The sequence below is a fragment of the Simochromis diagramma genome, unplaced genomic scaffold, assembly GCF_900408965.1.
Source record: "Simochromis diagramma unplaced genomic scaffold, fSimDia1.1 OVJJ01000685.1, whole genome shotgun sequence".
Classification (NCBI taxonomy): Eukaryota; Metazoa; Chordata; class Actinopteri; order Cichliformes; family Cichlidae; genus Simochromis; species Simochromis diagramma.
Window position 1 is genome coordinate 13,704,338 of NW_024387477.1, and position 21,063 is coordinate 13,725,400.

Sequence of the window (21,063 nt, forward strand, 5' to 3'; positions counted from 1 at the left end):
ATGAGCTCAGCCTACAGCATATGGTCTTTATGTAGTGTTTGGTTGAAGTAATGGAGTGGAGGTGAAAGGTAGCAAATGCAAAAACTTTTGTGCAGACTCAAATGAGCGAGTGATGAGCTGCTGTCGTGTGATGGCGGACCTTGGCACTGACCGGGTCCCTCTCTGAAAACTTCCTCAAAGGATAAATACTCCGATGGATCAGACAAAAGCACACATGCCACTACAAAAGCCCACTAGTAACCAGAACAATAACAATAATGATAATAATAATAACAATAAGAAGAAGAAGAAGAAGAAGAATACTCAACCGTTTACTGTATGTTGTGACATTTTCCTTTTGCTCCTTTCGGGGAATAAAAACAGATCATTCAGCAGAAGAAGAACTGTGGTGGGTCGACACTGCACACTGTGTCTTTGAGTGTGAGGGGTGCAGGTTGTTAGCTGTGGTGCTAATCCGTTTTCTCCTAGGAGCTCCCGTGGAGACAGCAGCTACTATGGTTACTGTATGCGCTGTGTCTCTGGTATCTGGTATGTAACAGTCCAGGAGAAAGTGTGTGTCCATGCTGTTTGACGGCAGGCCTCGGGGACTCTGCAGGCAGGTTGGTAGTGACGGTTTGATCCCCGTGGTTGCTGATCTGAGGTCTGTTTTGGCTCTGTTCCCCCCTCCCCCTTTGGCCGCTGAAGATATGAAAGACTTCTAAAGCTGATCTGCAATCCGGCTCAGCTACATCAGGACCGAGCCTCGAGCTCCGGACTGAGAGGAGGTCTGACGTTTCAATTCGGGGTGGGATCCTGGTGCCTGAAGGGGGTGGAGTCCACCACTGTGTTGTCACTCAGGGGCGGAGCTCTGGTTTTGCTGGTATATGGAGGCTTTGTCCTTCAGCAGAGCCAGGCACAGGTGGCAGCTCCAGCTCCCTGGAAAACAGAAGCAAAGTGAGACAAGGCTCGAAGTGATGGAATCTCGGAGTAACTTGGCAGATACCAGAAGGCCACTAGCTGGTGTATTGGTCACATTTTTACAGCTACCCTCTGCTGTAGAGTGTCTGCTTACCCTCTGGTGGTTCAGTCATGGGTGGAGTTAGACAGTACATGTGGTAGCCTCGATCACAGTCATCACAGAACAGCAGCTGGTCCTACAAATACACAAAATTTCAATTTACTGATGAAACGCTCACGCTTTTCACTCTCCTAACCCTCGGCATTTAATAATTAGTTATTATTATTCATCTCTGGCTCTTCCACCGTGTGTCTTTTATCCCACGTTCCTCCCCTCACACCCAAATAGGCGATGGCTGCCCCTTCCGAGCCTGGTTCCGCTGGAGATTTCTTTCTATTAAAAGGAAGTTTCTCCTACCCCCTGTCACCAAAGTGCTTGCTCATAGGGGGCTGTCTGATTGTTGGGGTATTTCCTGTATTACTGATGGTCTTTACCTTACATTGTAAGGGAGAGACACTGTATGAAAACTGAATTTAAGTAAGGAGGAGCAAAAGGACAGTTACTCTCAGAAACAGTCTCAATTTCTGTTTGTCAAAATAAGCTAAAAATTAATTAATTAATTAATTAACAGACTTAAAAAAATACTGGTGACCACCAGTGCTACCACTCAGAGGGTTAGGGTAACCCTTCCTAGTAGATAAACCTATGGTATCAATTTAAAAATCCTGCATTACATTGTTCTTGCTATCACATTAACAAGATTTTCAGGAAACTTGACCTCACCAGGATTTCAACTGATCCGAGATTTTTAATAGCCAGCCCTAAGGTATCAGTTCGAAGCTCGTACATCACCTTGTTGAGTTATCGCATTCACAAGAAGAATATCCGATATCATTTTTATATGATTTTCTCTTTAATTGAACTATGAAATTCCCCACTCGTAGGACTAATAAAGGTATCTTATCTTATGTTATTATCCAATTTTTAAAAATCTGATATCCAAAGATACTGTTTATTTGGCCCAGTATGTTATGCTGGTGTCAAGACAGCAGTTCATCAATAAAGAAAATAAAGTTAATCACACCTACATGAGCCACTATAACAACTAATTTGCCTTTGTTGTCCCTCTCAAACTCATTAAACACACTAAAAACAGAGTCGGGGGGACTGCAAGTCAACAAGCTGAAACTGAGAAGTGATGTTACACTGTGTCTGTCCCACAGCTGTGACGCACAGAGTGGATGTTTGCTCATTAAAACAAAAAGATTTTTAAAATTAGAAAGTTTAAGTCAAATAATATACCTTTACAATTCTCTACCATATTCTTAGTAAATCTTGCAGTGCATAGTAAATAAATATCTGTTTACAATTCTGGTAAAAGCAGCCAAAAAGGCAATCTCAAGATGCTGGCTCCTTGCCCTGCCTCCCACGATATCAGAGTAGAAAGACATTGTGAATGAGATTTATGTAATGGAAGCTATTACGTTCTCAATAAGTCTTAAAAAAAAAAAAAAAAAAAAGAGCGTTTTTGTTAAATTATGGAGCAAGTGGGTCAGTTTTATAAAGCATCTACAGACAGACTTTGTTAAATTCTCTCCTGTTTAGAAATTTAGAGTGCCTGTGAGTGCCTTATCCCCCTTTAAACCCTGTGACGGATGTTTTTCCTTTGCTCCCCACTTGTTCTTTGTTCTCAAAACGTAAAAAGATAAAAGTGGTTTATATTTGGACATCCTGTTATTGACACACTATGTTGTACTCCACTTCTTGAAAATAAAGAATTTCAAAAAACAATAGACAGTCTTATGTGGATATGGTCAAAAAGAGAAGAAAGGGGTCACAGGCAGTTTTTTTAAACTTGTAACCACTACAGATTAAGGTTTTGGGGAACATTTAAAAAAAAAAAAAAAAAAAAAAAAAGCTCACATCATTCTCGGAGGTGCCACAAACATTGCAGCATTTGCACTCGATGCACTGCCAGCGATAGGTCTTCACCGCAGCCATCATCACTGGTGTGAACTGCAGGCACGTTGGGTGGCCTACGCAAAGGAGACAAAAAAAACCCCCAAAAACACACACACAAAACAGGTGAACAACAATGAAAACTGTGAGGAAGTAGTGTGGAAAGACCTGCAGGCATCATGATACAGAACATTTTAAGGTTTAAATGGTTGTCTCAAGAAAGACTAATTACACCAAACAGCAGATAAATATCTGCTTTAAACTATATGTGTGATAACCAAGCCTAAAGGGACACAATGCGTTCATACCTGAGCGACCGCAGTCTGAACAGGATACCAACTCTTCTGATTGGCCGGTCTTCTGGTTTAGGGTGGAATCTCCCAGACAGAAGTCACAGTAATCGTTGGGCAGTGCCAGCCCATTGGGACCCTTCTTAGTAGCTGTGCAGGAAATAAGTGAAGAAACTATAAGAATCTGAACGTATGAAGGAAAGAGAACACTGCGCTCTTCTTCCAGGTAAGCAGATCAGCATATACAGCTTAAAAATGAAAGTTCCACATTTTCCAAGTACAAACCTGTTTGTAGCAGGCCTTCCAAAAATAACATTCATAATGATGATGCATTGAATTATGATTGAAACTTAAGTATGAGTGACAACTCACAAAACGCACTTCTTTTTATGTATATGATAACACGATTTCGCGTGCACAAAGGAATTTTTTTTTATTTTTTTTTTAAAAAGCAAGACCATGGATATGTTTGGGGGTTTAAAAAAAACAGACAAAGGAAAAAATAAATATGGATGATATGCTTAAAAAAAAAAGGGGAGGGGGGGGGAGCCAAAAGTCCCAACTGTGCAAGCATGTTTCAATCAGGAATGCCTCCAAATTTGGGATCTGAAATAATGAAAATCAAAAAATGAAAAGAGCAAGAAAAATTAAAAAAAAGAATGAGAGAGAGACTTCCCTTGAACAAACACACACATGCTACACAGCATGCAACCAAACCTCCCTCCCCTCTTTCTCTCCATCTCTCTCTCTCGCTCAGCACTAGAGAGTGACTCACTCTTCTGCTCCTCAGGCTGGCGAGGAGTGGGTGGTGCCTCGATCTCCTCGCGGTCCTCGCCCTCCTCCTCTGCCAGGTGAGAGTGTGTATAGTGGTAGCTCAGGCCAGGACGGTTCTTGTAGCGCTTCCCACAAACTGACACACACACACACGTTCATACAAAAGTGTTATAGTTGTGGCAGCGAATTTTAACTACCGTCCAAAAAGGCCCAAGTTGGAAACAAGGTGGGCGTGCACCTTTCACCACCTCAAAACCAAGTAAAAGAAAAAACATTTAAAAAAAACTAACTTCATTTCATATGATTAATTGTTGACGGACACGCTAGTAGCAAACTCATACAGCGAAGGAGAGCATTTGCACAGTGAGCTGGGGCCAACAGGAAGTTACAGAGCACACGAAGCAGCATCTCAGGGATAAGAGAGAGAAAAAAAAAAAGACAACGCATCCAGGCGAGCAACTTTTTCAACTTCTGCGTCGTCAAACTTTAGTTCCAGGTGGGATCTTTCAGATGACTCCATGCATGGCACAAGGCTCATCTTTGTTTTTTTAAGAGGGGAAAAGCAAAAGCCTCTCTTGCTGACATGCATGGCGCACACAAACACGTTACACAGAAAGCTAATACTCACTGTCGCAGGCGTAAGGTTTATCCCTTTCCTCCAGCGCTGCAGCTGCGGCCTCCGTTTTCTTCTTGCCATTCTTGTCGCTGCGGCCCTGAACAACAAATTGCACAGTTGAGACCAACAAACAGACCAACTTAAACAACACAACTTACTTTGCATACATCACCTTTAACGGTTTTGAAAAACAATGAGAAGTAAGTGCATTTCTGACAATTGGTACAGATCAAAATGTTTTGGGAAATGAAAATGAAATGAACATTTTGTGAAATTGGTTCACTGGAGAAATCAAAATTACAAAAATAAAACTCTTACACAGGAGAACCAGCTGAACAAGAAAAGCCCCTTTCAGATAAATATGCCTTTCGATAAGAGTGTCAGCTTCATGTATCAGAAGCACAATGGCCAACCGTATCTGTGTCTGAATGACAGAACCGTGTCAGTCAATCAGACTAAAGAAGCCAGTGATGTTTCATATTGTATCTCTGAAGAGATCAAACAATATCCATGGAAAAGAAGTGCGTTTAAGAAAAACGTTAGATTGAGAACTATAAGCATTGCAACTTAAGTAGTAACTGTAAGCGCTGTTGTTGTAAGTTGTTTTAATTCAGTTATCTATCAACTATCACTGTTTTAATTATGTAAGACAAATGATGAGCTGATTAATAAAATTAACTGTATTATTAAAAATGACAACATTGAAAACACATTACGCTGACTGCAAATAAGACAAAGGATGACTTGAATTATCAGCAGCTCATCTGGTCACGTTTTTCTTTTTGTTATTGTAAAGATTTCTTTATTTCCTGTCAGAAAGATGTAACATCAAATGTCGGCCAAGTTAATATTTTAAACATATCAGTTTAGACTCACAGTTGGCAATCCATCAGTGAAGAAACAGAACACTAACCTTGGACTTGCTCTTCCCTCGCCTCTTGGGGGTCTCATCCTCAAAGTCTTCGTCATCCAGATCATCCAGGTAGTCATCATGGTCCAGCACTCTCTACCATAAAAATAACAGTCTAATTGCTTCTGCTTGTTTGAAAAAAAAATCATTTGTGCCATTTTTGACAAAAAGCATCAGCATCGAGTCAGCTTTGGGTCTGACCTTACGGATGCGCCCAGAGGATGTGGTGGTCGTTGATGTCACAGGAGGCTCCACGGTAGCCGGATCATCCTCAGGGCCTCGAACATCTGCCACACCGCTCCTCCTGTCAAGGGGCTCTCCTTTCAGCAGGGCCTCCAAACTGCTGCCATCCACTGCTCCCAAGGCATCGCGCTTCAGACCCAGCTCCAAGTCTGCTACACAAACAAAGCAGAACAAAAATGCATACAACCACTACAAGTGTAACAGATAAACCAGTGTATAGAAGAGAGAAAAAAAAGAAAATAATTAAACTTATGGAATGTTTATTTAACTGGAAAAGTTGTTTCATCAGAGGTGGTACCTGGTTTGATTGGGGGAAAGGCCAGACGGGGATCCTCAGGGGGATGAGAACGCCGTTTCTTTCTCCAGCGACGGGCTGGGTAGGTGTAGAGCTGCCCTGGAGCTACGCCTGATGTGACAGAGAAACACCAAAAGCTGAAGTATGTTTTAGTGAGATGACATGCTACACCCTGTATATCAGTTACAGAGATCATCTAAGGAGCTTGGAAAGAAAAGCGACTGGACTTCATCAACCTCTAATCCAAGAAGCTTCTTCAGTTCTTTGGTTCTTCAGAAGCTTCTCGGATAAGAGATGAAATGTCTTCAAGAAACGTAAGGTCGTCCAGTCGCTTTGCTTTCCAAGCTCCTTGGATTACTATGACCTAGATGACTGAGAACCTAAAAATACTTAAAGAAATCATCCAACACTACTTCGATACCTGCACTTCGGTGTCTCTTCTCCATCCAGATGTAACAGTTGGACTGGGCTACACCAGTCTGAGAGTCCAGGAAAGGCATAAGGATGCTGCGCTCGGCACACAGACGAGCATTATAATTATGACACTGCTCCATGGCATCTCTGTAATACTGCTCTCCAAGCCTGAAAAGTGGAAGTTGGACACTAACAGGTCAAATAACACAAATCAGAACAGACTGTTAATAATCAACTGCTAATTAAACAAAGTTCAAATAATCAACACTGAAGAGATAAGTAAAAATGTATCAGCAGCACCAGCAGTCCTTAAAATGTCTATGTTTAACTGTCTCGTTACATTTGTTGTCACAAATGCTTTTGTGGTTTCCCTCCTTGGCTTGCTTTAGCTCAGATATCCCTGCACAGTCAATGGGTGTATCTCTAGCTAAAACTATCCAGAGCTCAGAGCCAGGCACAAGCTAGCAGCCTCAGTATGAGCGAAAGATCAATGCAGTTATGTGAAAAATTATGCAAGCAAGTGAAAAAGATATAAGAGTTATCTGGTTACGTTATTAACATACTGCAAACAACACACAGCAGAGCATTTTATTTTCAGTAATTTAAGTGAGAGAAGATCCTCTAATTAACTTCAACCTGGGGGACATTTTCAAGTTTAATCATCTCTTTATTATGAAAATAATTTGCATTGAAAAAAAGGTTCAGTTTGATTAATATATCCTGAGTTATAGATCTTAGAAATAAAGGAAATGGTATTGGCAGGTCGCAGTTAAGGGAAAAATCAGCCAAGAAAATTGCAATCAGTGCTTCTCTAGTACTAAACAATTATGTATTCAGCTGCTATTTTTGTTACTTATCTGCCAAGCAAATTTTAGCTGGGTTTAACAGCATGACTATGCTCTGTAAAGAGTCGAGATAAAGTGGATTAAGACACATAGCAGCTTATTTTCACTTTAAAACAGTCTTTTTTGAATGACATGCAGCTGATACATGACTGTGCTATCACACAAACCGGCCTTGCTTGAGCTGCACAACAAAGGAGCTGTGAAATTACTGCAAACGGCACTACCGAACAACCTACTGCCACTTTGCTCGCATATTTCACCACAAATGTCTCTTCTACTGCTTTGCAATTACATCACAATTTAACTATTTTAACAGAGTAGTCAATGTCGATGTATCTAAAATGAATAATTAAGGGTTACTGCTCTCCTCATAAATCCACTATTAATTATGTTGAATCACAACAGTAAAACGATGATATTTTCTGTCTGGGGTCAATGTATTTAATTATTTACTTACGGGCGACACAAAACCAAGCCTAGTTTCATTTGAGCATTCAGCATTATCAGTAACGGTGGAGGGTGTCAGAACAAAAGGTTGATTGTTAGCGACTCTCGTCACAACAAAGCGCCCGCCAACCTGACAGGTTAAAGGAAAATTAACCCTCTTTCATCTGCGTGCGACTGGCTACAAACAGTTTAAAGCTTTTACACGTAAAACCACTTTAAGTACAATTAAGACTTGCTGAATTAGACTTAAACTGAGGCTGAAATGCAGCTCCATAGCAGGGTTGATTCCCTTATGTTTCCCCAAAGCTAACAAGCTAACAGTAGCACGGAGGATAACGTTATCCTCTTGGGACAATTATCGTATTCAATACTGAAGATGCGATGTGCAATTTTTCTACGTCCTGCCTTTAAAACGATGAATAATTAACTAAAAAAGCGCCTCTGTGCGGCTGCTAGTTTAACTCTCACAATAAATAAAGGTAAACTTACACTTTAACAACACTGTCGACGGCCGCCGCCATATTTGCTTATTGCGGTTGTATGATGTGCCACTGCGCCTGCGCACAGATTCTGGAAACCGTTATTGCCTCCACCTGGTGAAAAACACGAAATGCGCATTTTACAACAAACTTCTCCGCACTTCGGTTCCGCTACACAACCATATTCGGGTAAGAGGATTCATTTTTATTTAAGGTGACTTATAGACGAAAGAATATGAAACATGAGCAAAAATCTGATGCATAAAATACTAATAAGTTTAGAAAATGTGCCATGTGTTGAAATTGTGTGTCTCTCGACGTTTGTTTGGTTTGGGGGGTTGGTTTTAGTTTTGTTTTTTTTACTACAACCAAAGTTCAAATTTGTCAACAGAACAAGCATTTATATTTACTGTGAGACAGGGTTGTCTACATCATTTATTTTCAAAAGCTTCTATGCCAAAGGGCAAGCCAACATAACAATGCACACCTAAGTTAATGTGTGCTCAAAATAACTTGCATTTTTCGACATTTGTAGCATCTGATTATAGCGCGCCCCCCCCCCCCAAATTTTTTTTCTTTTTAACCTACTATCATATGCTTTGCCTCAGTGGCCTTATCAAACAGTCCATGGACTGTTTGATAAGGCCCTAGACCGTTTGTTGCAACAAACGGTTGTGGAAAATTTAACAATAACCTGCAACACATCCAGCGAGCTTGATTTGAAGTGGGTTTAATAAATACATCGCAATGTGGAGAGAGCATCCCAGTGAAACACTAGGACCATCTCTGAATTGTGGCCACCGCCCTTACATCTTATATACAGAGACACAAAGAAAGAACATTCCACAAACTCTTACACGTTGATAAGCAGAAGGAGTCCCACTATCTGTTTAACGTCTCCCATTGCAATGGCCTCACTGTGTTAACGTTCCACATGCATGTAAACTAGTGACAGGAGTGCTCTTACTATAGTAAAGTGATATTACTATAACTAATGTGATATGATTTAAATATGTGATTAATAGATGAGAAAAGAAATCTGCCACCACATTCCACCCTTTGTGATACCACAATTAAGAATTAAAAATAATTAAGTATCGCATAAAAACACATGGAAATTTCTTTTCTAACTACTGTACATCAGCACCATTGTGTACTCAAAGAATTCACAATGTGCATCTTCCCTATAGTCATAAGGAAACAACAAATTCACATTTTATGGTCATCTTCTCTCCATCTGAGTCTCCACCCTTTGTTAGAAGGATGGCAGTTATATCATAAAAGAAAACACAATATGAGATCATATTGATCATCATTAACTGCAAAGAAAACTTCAACCTTAGTTACATCAAGCTGCTCTCTCACGAGAACCCGTTGTTAAGATAAGGAAGTTTTTCAGTGTGTGATATATTTTCCCACTTTATCATTAAATCTCCCAATTTATTAACTGTTTCTGTAAAAGACCCTCTTCCCCTGTGTTATTAGGGATTGAGGCACACATGCCTCACCAAACATCACACACAATCCTTTGTGCCATTTGCTTTGCCCTGTCCAGATGTTTGCCATCAAGGACAGTGAATATGTCTGAATCTGTAGGTACCACAAACATATACTAACACTGATGTTAGTGCTTCTCGAGTTTTAAAGTAAAACCCAAAAGTAGCCATGAATTTCCACACAGCCAACATATATCAAACACTTCTGAGCTACATTTTACAACAGAATTATAGCTCTTTCCTCTCTGTCCATGCAGTGTACTGTACTCTTGTGTAACATGTCCTCATGTATTTCACAAAACAAGTTTGTTTTTATGTATTCAGAGGTGTGTATCTGGGTGCAAGCTTCACCCATACATCAGAAACAGGAAACTCATTTCAACCCTCTGCTACATCTTATTTGCTTGTTTTATAATCCAGTCATCTTTCCCTGATCTAATAACAATCAACCAATTTGCATATCAGCTATTAACCCACTAAGTTGACAGGACAACAGAAATTCATGTTCAAAATATTATCACAAAAGAGAATTTCCTTCATACAGTAAATTACTTGTGCTGCACCAATAAAGCAGAAAGCATCTCACAATTTACTATATTAACAACCAAATTTGTCTGATCACTGGTTGGTCAAACCAGAATCTTTTTTTTTTTCCCCTTTCACAAAAGTTAAACTGTTGTCTTGCAACCTGGAGAGTTAATTGTCAGCAATGGATACACTCAACATTTGATAATTTGATGTCTGTTAAATTTACACTATTTTAACACTGATGAGAGATAACAAGCTGATCTTCTGTGTGTGTGCATGTGTGCGTGCGTGTGTGTGTGTGCGCGCGTGCGTGCGCAGTGGAGCTGCAGATTCAGCAGGGCATGTCCTTAAACCTGCCTTTCCTTCACATTTCTCCGTTTATGTGTGTTTGTGTGCGTTTTAGTTTTACCTTTGTTGCGATCCTACAGACTTTTCTCAACCTCCACAAGACAGCTGGCCACAGTTTTCCAACCCAATTTTCATGTGTTCTCACATTAACAACAACAGCCTTCATTTTTCCTCCATGCTCTCTTCTCCCCACTTCTCACAGCTTCTGTCTCTCTCCTGCATCTGCAGCAGTTCACAGTTGTGGCGTGCCAGGATCCAGTGGGACATTCTTCTTCAGCTTTGCCTTTTGTCTTTCACTCTTTTCAGTCTCTTCCTTTGCCATTTCAACTCCTAGTTTGGCAAATGTGAAACTCAGTCTTAAGTCCATTCACACACAATGATGTTGCAGGTGAACCTCCCAGCTTGTGATCAGGAGTGCATGCTTCCATGGTATTTGTACATGCTGCTGAACCCTTTAAGGGTTTAGGGCAGTGTTGCTGTCTGTTCACCTTGTTGACTCTTGAAGTAGACGGTGTTGCTCTTGAACTGCATTTTGTCTTCAGGGAGAGATTGATTGTCCTCGAAGCTTGTTCTTCAGGTTAAGATGTACATGGAGTGAAGCTGTGTAATATTAAACCAAAACACGGGCTGGATGTGGTTCCAATTATGTTAAGCTATCATTTTGCTCCAGCTGCTGTGCTTGTGGAGGACGTTGATCCAATTCCGTAGCCACCTGTACTAACACGCTAAGACACATTTAATATCATTTTTATCACTACTTATTAACACTTTCCCTCTCTTATTCTTCTATCCACATTTTAACACATCTCTTTCCATCACTCTTGGTTATACACACACCCAGAGCACTTCTTACACACACACACACACACACACACACACACACACACACACACACACACACACACACACACACACACACACACACACTTACTTCTCTTTACTGCATTCCTCAGTTTCTAGACACTTCATACTGCATGTATTCTTTCCCATATTTCTGAAAGAGGAAAAAAAAAAAAATCATGCAACCAAAACCTGGATTTGATCCTGCACTTACCACTGCAACAAGAATACCCAAACTGAGTTTCTAGGAACCTGCACCCAATAATTGCAGCTGTAAGGATTTCCCCGTCGGTCCGATAGAAAAATCCTCCCAAATCAAAACAGCTCACCGTTGCAGATCCTTTGCAGTGCCTCTCTTGGTTCTTTTAAAAATTCCTGCATGTGTGATTCGCTGAAGCATACCCCCCGGTTCTCCCTTTTTGAAAACAACGGTGGGACTGAGGCAATTTTACCTCAGGATGGCCAGTCACTGCGTGCCCGTGATTCAGCGAAACTCACCGGAGGAATCCTGCCCGACAACGCCAAATTGTTGTGGAAAATTTAACAATAACCTGCAACACACCCAGCGAGCTTGATTTGAAGTGGGTTTGATAAACACATTGCAATGTGGAGAGAGCATCCCAGTGAAACACTAGGACCATCTCTGAATTGTGACCACCGTCCTTACATCTTATATACAGAGACACAGACAAAGAACATTCCACAAACTCACACGTTGGCCCCTCTCACGGGGGAGATATGCCTTCTCCCTCACAGAGAGAGTTATGACCTTGTTTTCTGCTTGGCCGTCACCTAAGGATTTATATCCCTGATAAGCAGAAGGAGTCCCACTATCTGTTTAATGTCTCCCATTACAATGGCCTCACTGTGTTAACGTTCCACATGCATGTAAACTAGTGACAGGAGTGCTCTTACTATAGTAAAGTGAGAAAGTGATATTACTATAACTAATGTGATATGATTTAAATATGTGATTAATAGATGAGAAAATAAATCTGCCACCACACGGTCTAGCTGCATCTGGTTCAGATATAGCGCTTTCTCAATGAAAGAAGCCAAGTTTTTTCAAAGGTTATTAGGTGTGCCAGTGGCAGTTTATTTGGTCTGAGGTCTGTTTACACCCTGAGTAAGGCTCAAGTTGTCTTCCTGAAAGCGCTGTAACTGAGTTCAAGGATGCAATTCCACGGTTATCTCCTTCAATGTCATGTGCCAGCACAATGCAGAGCACTGTTTACGAACCTGGATACAGTGGCTCCCCTGAAAAAAGCCTGAAATCTTTGCTTGACTCCCTGGTATAACTGTGCCTGGCAAACCTGCGCCTTAAAGCAGATAAAACGTAAGCTTGAGAGGAAATGGCATCTCATTAAGTTAGAGCTTCATTTAGCCTGGAAAAAGAGTTTGCTGCCCTTGCAAAAAGTCCTGGTTGAAGAAAACAAGAACAGCCCCAGGTTTCTTTTCAGTACTTTATCCAGGCTGACAAAGAGTCAGAGCTCTGTTGAGCCAAAAGTTAATTAAACGTTAGCTTTCTCAGTGCAATGTTCAATACTGTTGATCACAACATTTTATAACAGATTATAGCATGCTGTAAGAATAGTAAAATAATAAATGTACTGTGCTGCAGTGGGTTGAATCATATTTATCTATTAGACTCTAATTTGTTCATGTAAATGGAGAGTGGAATCTTGGAGTCATTTTTGACCAGGGTATCTCCTTTATTTTGTATAATTTAAAAAATAAAATAAAATAAAAAATGTTTAATTATTTATAAAATTAGAAACATCCTGTCTGAGTGATGCTAAAAAAAAAACTAGTTAATGAATTTATTACTTCTAGGCTGGACTACTGTAATTCATTAGTATGTGAAATTAAAATATTTTATCACAGTAATGCTGACTTTAAAAAAAAAAAAAAAAAAAAAAAAAAAAAATAGTGACGGTTTATTTCAGCATGTTGGCATCACAAGTGAATAATCTGATAACAAAAATATCATCACTGCCAAATCAACATACCCAGTGTACTTTACCACTCAGGCTTTGAGCCATCAGGCAAGTGTTTATGTTGAACCCTGCCCAATAAATGCCCCTGACATAGACTTAACTCCAACTCTGACCCTCAAACTGGCTTTTGAAAGAGTATAAAATATTAGGGTCAGCTAAAAAGTTGTAAGTTTGGAAGATTTATTGTACATCATGGGTCTAAATAAATTCTGACACCAAATATGCTGACAAGAGAACTTTTTGTTTGTGTATTTTATCTTTAGTTTATAGTGCCAGTTGACGTCAGTCACACATGTAGCCTAGACAAGCAGTTCGTGAAAAAGCGGGAACAAGGTCATAACTGTTCTTATTTCAAAACAATATTTTTACATATTTATAATATTTATACATAAACATTAAGTGAATAGGGAGTCTGTAATCTGTAGGTATAACAAGGGTTACAGTGTCCACAAACGGGTTATCATAGATACAGTATGTAAAGTAATCATATTTATACTCTTATTAAATAGACTTCTTCACTGATGAATTAAAAATTCTGAGCGAATTACATGATTTTGAAATCATGTGACATTCTGAAGAATGAGTGCTGCTCTTTTATGTTTTTTGCTAAAGCACAGGATTTTGATTGCACTGTAACAATGTCTATATTTTAGATCGCATCGCAACTTTTTCAGAAGTCAAGACTCTAAATACTCCTTCAGCCACAAATCCATTAGCTAAAAGTTGAAATTCAGTAAAACTTTTATCTGTCTCATTTATTAAATCTAATTATTTCCTCTGGTATCGCTATTCCTAAACGGGCACTTTTTTCTGCCTGGAAATGATCGTAAATTGCTGGTTCCTTTGAGGTCTGTGAGGAATGAGAAAACCTGTCCAGCCGTAGATTTTTTTTTTTTTTTTTTTTTTTTGTGTGTGTCTTATCTACAATAGGCTCAGCCCCCTATGCCACAAGGAGGCTTAGACTGGCTATGAGACAAACAGAAAACAAAACAGTCAGGCAGAGACGATAGGAACGCAGTCCTGGAAAGGATTCAGAAAGGTACCAGAATACCCACACTGCCACCAGCTAAGCAGGTAATTAGTGTTTGACTTTGATTTTCATTGCTTAAACCTATCACAGTTAGCAAAAGCTTCTGTCTATATTTGCTGCAGCTGTTGACTGTAAATTAAACTAAGCTGGTCTCTGATAAAGCAAGCGTGTGTTTTAGTTTGGCACTTGCTGGTGACTAAGATTTAAAACAAAGTAAAAGTGTAAAAGTTTACAAATAATTGTCACTGTATCACTTTTTAATCTACACAGAAAGGTCACTCAGATCAGGTTTTACTGCTGCATTATCACATCTATATTATGCCAAAATGCCTTTATATGGATTTTATAAAATTATTTTTAATAGCTTTCATGACAGTTTGTAACAAGGTGAAGGTAATGCTTTACATGTTTACTGTTCCCAATGCTTTTCCTTGAACGCAATGTTGGAGAATATTAGATATATCCTTATGAAATAACTACTTCCCGCCTAACCAGTACTCTAGATCAGTTAGGTGTTTTTCAGTTGCCAAGGCTTTTTGTAAATTATACGGTGTGCACTCTGTTTTCTTTTTTTGTTGCCTCTATAATGGTGTGATAAAGAGAGGGAAATCAAACAGGCAGACTTTACACTGTTAAAACTTCCCCTGAAATAAAACAAGATTTTAGAGCTGTGAACTTTGTTCAAAGATGTACCTCTTAATGACTCCTTTTATTAATAAATGCAAATTGTGTTATTTTTGTTCTAGCTGTTACTGTGAGTAGGCTCTAATGTGATAGGTGAGTGAATCTTTTAAGGTTAACAGAGTTGAAAGAAAAAATGCACCCAAATTGCTACAGGCAGGCTATGGCTCATGTGTCAAAGTGTCTAACATGTAGCAACAACCGTCAAAATCATTTTTAGCTGTGAGCTCCTCCTATCACTAAGGTCTAGCAGCAGAGCCAAGCCAGTGGATATTTCTCCGGAGCTTTCTAGAACGTATAGAAAAATCCTCACATAGGAAACCGGTTTCCTATCCTCACATAGGAAACTCTCAGTAAGAGAGCTAAGGGCTGTAAGGTGGCCTTGACATGCAACAGTGTTTGTGGCGGTTGTGTGAGTTTGACTGTGGGAGTATGTTGTGTGGGTAAGCTGCAAACAAATTTCCCTTTTTTGGGATTGATAAAGTTGGACTGAATCTGAATAATAAACTATGTGACACCGTTTTCAAGTTCACAAGACAAATAATTAGAAGATGTGAACAGTTCTGTTGGGTCTGTGTTTCCACAAGCCCCGCTAATTCTAGAGACTTATTCATCATGAAGAAAACAAGACAGTCGATCGATCGATTATTTGCGCAAGGGAGGCCTCGTCTGTGTCCACCACGGAAATGACCCCGATGACGGCCTCCTCTCGCTGCCTTTTATTGAGAGACAATTCACACAACACATCACAGCAAAGCAACGCCCACATGGTTCGTGTGTGTGTGTGTGTGTGTGTGTGTGTGTGTGTGTGTGTGAGATACCTCCTGCTGACCAAAGGGTCATAAAAGCAGGAGCAACATCACAAGAAGCAGATCTTCCAGATAGGATGTATCTGCAATAAAACATTACAGCCCCCCCACCCAGAACCTCGAGAATCTGGGGGGGGAAGGACAGTGGAATTCCTTTCATCAGAGTTGGCAAGCATAAAATGACATGAATGATTTAACAATTCACTCTAACAAGTTCTGATGAAGGGTTTTCTTTTACCTGCCATAAACTGTCACCTAAATAGCACTCCCAAAATCACAAATAAACGAATAAATGTCCTTAACTTTCCAATCGTTTCGAGTATCAATCATTGAAAAACTAGTGAAAATATAAGAAAACTTAATGGAACCCCCTGATCTCAATCACACTCCGTCTTTAACCAAGTGAGGCCATCAAGGCTGTAGCCACAGGTTTTTGACATCCTAGTGCAAAAATAGAGATTTCTGATCTTCAGAAAGGAGCTTTAATCTTTTCTTATATGCAGACTCCTCTGTCTCTCTAACTGATCCTATTTCTTGATTTGAATTAATTCTGCTTTCTTGATGATATTTCAGGATGGAAGATGATTCTGTACTGACTGAATACATTTTTAACCGCTTTCACTAACTTGATAATTAGTAAACAGTAAAAATAAATGTAACTAAAATATGGTCTAGTATTTAGAATTCTGCTACATTGGTTGTGACTGTCCTGACAGCTTATTCATCTACAGATATCAGTTTATAGAGCTGTAAGTATAATTACAGTTTCTTTTTTCCATTTCCAGCCTTGGTTTTCTGCACACAGTTTTGGAGACATGCCAATATAAAACTAAACTATAGCTGAGTAATTCAACCAAGAGGGAAAAGTCTTAAAAACAAACCTTACATTGTGAAGGAAAATTCCAACCCCAATCAAGAGCTATTCCGGGAGTTGTGAGAAACTATCAAACATTTACTAAAATCTAATCAAACAGTAGCACCTCAGACTGCCCTTGACTGCCCCACCCGTATCACATTACAACTGATAGTTCATAGTTGGAAGCACAGTTTGTAGGAAATGTTAGGATTGAACTAAACATTTTGCATTTGAAAAACAACTTATTAGTCTTATTTGTATTATTTATTTATTTATTTATTTATTTATTTATTTTTTTCATCAGTGGATCCACGTTTTGCCAGTCATCAAGGCAGCACACAATGGCTCTGAACATCCCAGGGCTGGTGGTAATGGTGGTCTTCTACCTGATGGTGCTGGGCACTGGTCTGTGGGCCTCGATGAAGTCCAAACGGGTGCAGAAAAGCAGCCAAGCAGCCCGGACAGAGGTCACTTTGCTGGGAAACAGAGGGATCAGTATGGTAGTAGGAGTCTTCACAATGACCGGTGAGAGTGCATGTTTGTAGATATTTGGCTGTTATTGTAGCCACTTTCATTGAGTGAAACTGTGTAAGAACATAGTGAAGCACAAAATGAGTATGTTGTTGCATGAGCTCATCACAGTGCAGCTTTTGTTATAGAACAAGTTATATTCTCTTCTAACTCCACCAAAGTAAATAGTAAAGTAGCTGGTGAACAACAACCTGTCTCTCTTTAACAGGGAGTCCCCTGTTTGACATTCTTTCAACAAAAACATGTGCAGCTATTAAGATAAAGGGACTAGCCTGTTCGTATGTAAAAGACAACAAACCTTTCTTAATACGGTTATTTTAAAAAATGTGTTGTGCCTAATTTATTACATATTACAGTGAAGTGGAACCATTAAGCTTAAGTTGGGTTTTTGTTTTTTTTTTTTTTTTTTAATTAATATTCCTTGCTTAAGTCAATTTTTTTTTTTTTTTTTTGTGCAATTGAATTCCTACATTTTGAGTTACACTAAGACACAGTTAAAAGAGAAAACAGGATGTTTTTAAAACTTCATCTCATGTGCAAAAGTGTTCACGCCATCAATTAACTGCTTATCAGTAGGCAATATTAATTTAGAAGCCTCTTTACCTGAGCCTGCAGGTCACGGTGTAATTCCTCTATGTGTGCTTGTGCTGTGCTCTCTGCAGCTACTTTTGTTGGAGGGGGCTTTATCGTTGGTCTGACAGAAGCAGTGTACACACCAACTATGGGGCTGGCCTGGGCAGTCATGCCATTAACAGCAGCCCTGTCTTTTATTGTTGGTAAGAGTTTTAATAATAACACCATTACCTGTATAATTTCTGCATTTGCACATGATTTCCCATTTTCTGACGAAAGCGGCTCATGTGTGCGTAAGGTACTACACTACAGAATTTAATCATTATGATTTCCTTGTCACATACTTGGTTACGCCTACAAATATCATATTCATCTGAACTATTAGGTAACATCTACAAAAACGACCTTTTTCAAAGCAAGGTTTTTATTTCTAGATATTACTTTTAATGTCTAAATCAGGAATGATGTGTTTTATAAGACAAAGGTGTATATCTGTGTGGAAAAATATGATTTCTATATGATTACTTTAAATGTGTTTTTACATAGGAACGCCACAAATTTTCACAAACACTTTTTATGCCTCTAGAGGAAGCTGTGCAAAATCATAAGGAAAAATCTAAAAACCTACCTTTTCTAAATTAGGCTTTGAAAAATACAGGCCAAGCATGTCTTATAAGGAAGTGGGGACACATCTGTGCAAATTAGCGTAAAATATGATTCGCATAAGACTATGAATGAATCTTAAAGAGGAAGTCCACTGATTTTCAGTAGTGGATGTGAAGAAATGTGTTCTACCTGTCGTTAAGGTGGACTTTTCTTTGCCAAACCAATGAGAGAAAGAAAATATGTGACAATGATGGACCCATTCCAGATCAAGTATGGAAAGTCAATAAGTGGAGCTCTGTCCGTGGCTCTGTTAATTTCTGATCTAATCTGGGTGACAGGAACTCTTATCGGCTTAGGTGAGTGATACCCACATAACTTTTGTTTTCCTTCTCTAGTAATAGCACCTGCAACTGAATAATTTCCAGGATAGAGACAAGTGTTTTAAGTTTGGCTGCTATAATAGTTTTAACTGCATCCAAAACACCTATACAACAAACTAGTATGATAATATTAAGTCATACTGACACATGCTGTTGGTGTCATCCTAAAGTGACTGAACTCATTTTCCTAAACTGAATGAAGGTAATTCTGATACATGTTATTCTGTATCATTTACTGTGTTACTTTTATAGGAGCAACAATAAGCGTGGTCCTGGATTTATCCTACGCTGTTTCCATTTGGATCTCTGCTGCTGTAGCCATCATATACACATTAATGGGAGGTCTCTACTCTGTAGCCTACACAGACATAATACAGCTAACACTCATTTTCTTCAGTATGGTGAGTTCACTTGCATGGGAAACTACATCCATCCCTCCTTAATAAAATGTAGGGAAACTGTGTTTAATGTAAATAAAAGAGCACAATTAATGTAAATACTTTAATAAAGCCTGTATGGATTTGAAAATACATAGAAAATACATGAAAACTTAGTAGTTGTTGTTTTTATGGTTTATTGTTTTTTTTTTAAATTTGATGGCACTTCACTTTAAAAAAGAAAGTAATATATGCATTAATGTCTCCAAACTCATCAGATTGTGTTTATAGCAAGTTGGATGTTCCCTCTGCTCCTTGGCCATGAGAAATACAAGATCTGTGGCTTTGAAAAAATATATATATCAAACTTTTATTTATGCACCACAGGAGAGGTTTTCTTTCTATCCCCTTAAATTATATTAAACATCAGTTTTTTTCTTTGTGAGTTTTGATCTGTGACTGATGGTGCTCACTGGACACCGTTTTCAGACTTGAGGGCCTGAAGGTCTTTAATCGTTTGTTTTCTGGCTCTAGATTCTCCAGATTGTCTGAATCTTCATGCACATTATGTACTAAAGATGATGAAACTGGCAATTATTTGAGCCGTTTCCCTAATTATACATTTCTCCCTTAACTGTCGTTGCCCTCGTCCCACCCCTTTTTTTTTTTTTTAAAGCGTGTTGTAGCCATTAAATTCTAAATCAGCCTATATTTTTTTTGAAAAACAGTAGATTTTAATCTGAGGTTGAAAGGTTAATCTTTATGATAAATGGTTCTTTACCTTCTGGAGCATGTGTGCATCTGGAGCATTTAGCCTGGAGAAATAGTTTGCTGCTTTATAAGAAAGCCCTCCGCAAAGCCAGAACATCCTACTATTCATCACTGATTGAAGAAAATAAGAACAACCCCAGGTTTCTCTTCAGCACTGTAGCCAGGCTGACAAAAAGTCAGAGCTCTTTTGAGCCAACCATCCCTTTAACGTTAACTAGTAATGACTTCATGAACTTCTTCACAAATAAAATTTTTATCATTAGAGAAAAAATTACCAGTAATCATCCCACAGATGTAATATTATCTACAGCTACTCTTAGTACCATTGATGTTAAGTTAGACTCTTTTTCTCCAATTGATCTTTCTGAGTTAACTTCAATAATTACTTCTTCCAAACCACCAACGTGTCTTTTAGACCCCATTCCTACAAAACTGCTCAAAGAAGTCCTGCCATTAATTAATTCTTCGATCTTAAATATGATCAACCTATCTCTAATGATCTGCTATGTAGCACAGGCCTTCAAGCTGGCTGTAGTTAAACCTTTACTCAAAAAGCCATCTCTAGACCCAGCAGTCTTAGCTAATTATAGGCCAATCTCCAACCTTCCTTTCATATCAAAAATCCTTGAAAGAGTAGTTGTCAAACAGCTAACAGATCATCTGCAGAGGAATGGTTTATTTGAAGAGTTTCAGTCAGGTTTCAGAGCTCATCACAGCACAGAAACAGCTTTAGTGAAGGTTACAAATGATCTTCTTATGGCCTCTGACAGTGGACTCATCTCTGTGCTTGTCCTGCTAGACCTCAGTGCAGCGTTCGATACTGTCGACCATAATATCCTATTAGAGCGATTAGAACATGCTGTAGGTATTACAGGTACTGCACTGCAGTGGTTTGTATCATATCTATCTAATAGACTCCAGTTTGTGCATGTAAATGGAGAGTCCTCTTCACACACTGAGGTTAATTATGGAGTTCCACAGGGTTCAGTGCTAGGACCAATTCTGTTTACATTATACATGCTTCCCTTAGG

The 21,063-nt window shown here is 39.1% G+C and overlaps 2 protein-coding genes across 10 annotated transcripts in view; one reads left to right on the forward strand and one right to left on the reverse strand.

The window, feature by feature from the left end:
- Positions 1 to 8,342, reverse strand: dpf2l (D4, zinc and double PHD fingers family 2, like). Of its 5 annotated transcripts, none has more exons than XM_040015576.1 (11): positions 8,220 to 8,342; positions 6,446 to 6,606; positions 6,028 to 6,135; positions 5,688 to 5,878; positions 5,490 to 5,582; positions 4,589 to 4,673; positions 3,962 to 4,096; positions 3,205 to 3,336; positions 2,861 to 2,973; positions 1,052 to 1,133; positions 1 to 915 (listed from the first exon to the last, which is right to left on the reverse strand). In XM_040015576.1, the coding sequence occupies exons 1-11, from the start codon at positions 8,249 to 8,251 to the stop codon at positions 830 to 832; spliced, it is 1,218 nt and encodes a 405-aa protein (XP_039871510.1). In that variant the 5' UTR covers positions 8,252 to 8,342; the 3' UTR covers positions 1 to 829. The 5 variants fall into 5 exon arrangements, with proteins under 5 accessions (XP_039871510.1, XP_039871509.1, XP_039871508.1 ...); XM_040015575.1 differs by having other exon boundaries at positions 5,688 to 5,881; XM_040015574.1 differs by lacking the exon at positions 8,220 to 8,342 and adding an exon at positions 7,741 to 8,195.
- Positions 8,289 to 21,063, forward strand: part of LOC120723823 (high-affinity choline transporter 1-like) — a 26,612-nt gene continuing 13,837 nt past the window's right edge. The window contains exons 1-7 of one of the 5 annotated variants that reach the window (XM_040015567.1): positions 8,297 to 8,398; positions 14,349 to 14,492; positions 15,195 to 15,225; positions 17,099 to 17,319; positions 17,988 to 18,101; positions 18,705 to 18,860; positions 19,137 to 19,285. In XM_040015567.1, the coding sequence (XP_039871501.1) occupies positions 17,136 to 17,319; positions 17,988 to 18,101; positions 18,705 to 18,860; positions 19,137 to 19,285 (603 nt within the window). In that variant the 5' untranslated portion in view covers positions 8,297 to 8,398; positions 14,349 to 14,492; positions 15,195 to 15,225; positions 17,099 to 17,135. Of the gene's footprint in view, positions 8,399 to 14,348; positions 14,493 to 15,194; positions 15,226 to 17,098; positions 17,320 to 17,987; positions 18,102 to 18,704; positions 18,861 to 19,136; positions 19,286 to 21,063 lie in introns of all 5 variants that reach the window. The other 4 variants (XM_040015568.1, XM_040015569.1, XM_040015570.1 and 1 more) reach the window with 4 other exon arrangements.

What these genes read in the sequence shown, in the direction of transcription:
- dpf2l (XM_040015573.1), bottom strand. Translation starts at nt 7,784, where the DNA reads ATGCTGAATGCTCAAATGAAACTAGGCTTGGTTTTGTGTCGCCC. An exon ending in CTTTCCCCCAATCAAACCAG is followed by an intron (nt 5,882 to 6,027) that starts GTACCACCTCTG and finishes TTGTTTGTGTAG; the next exon opens with CAGACTTGGAGCTGGGTCTG. An exon ending in TTCAGACTGCGGTCGCTCAG is followed by an intron (nt 2,974 to 3,204) that starts GTATGAACGCAT and finishes TCCTTTGCGTAG; the next exon opens with GCCACCCAACGTGCCTGCAG.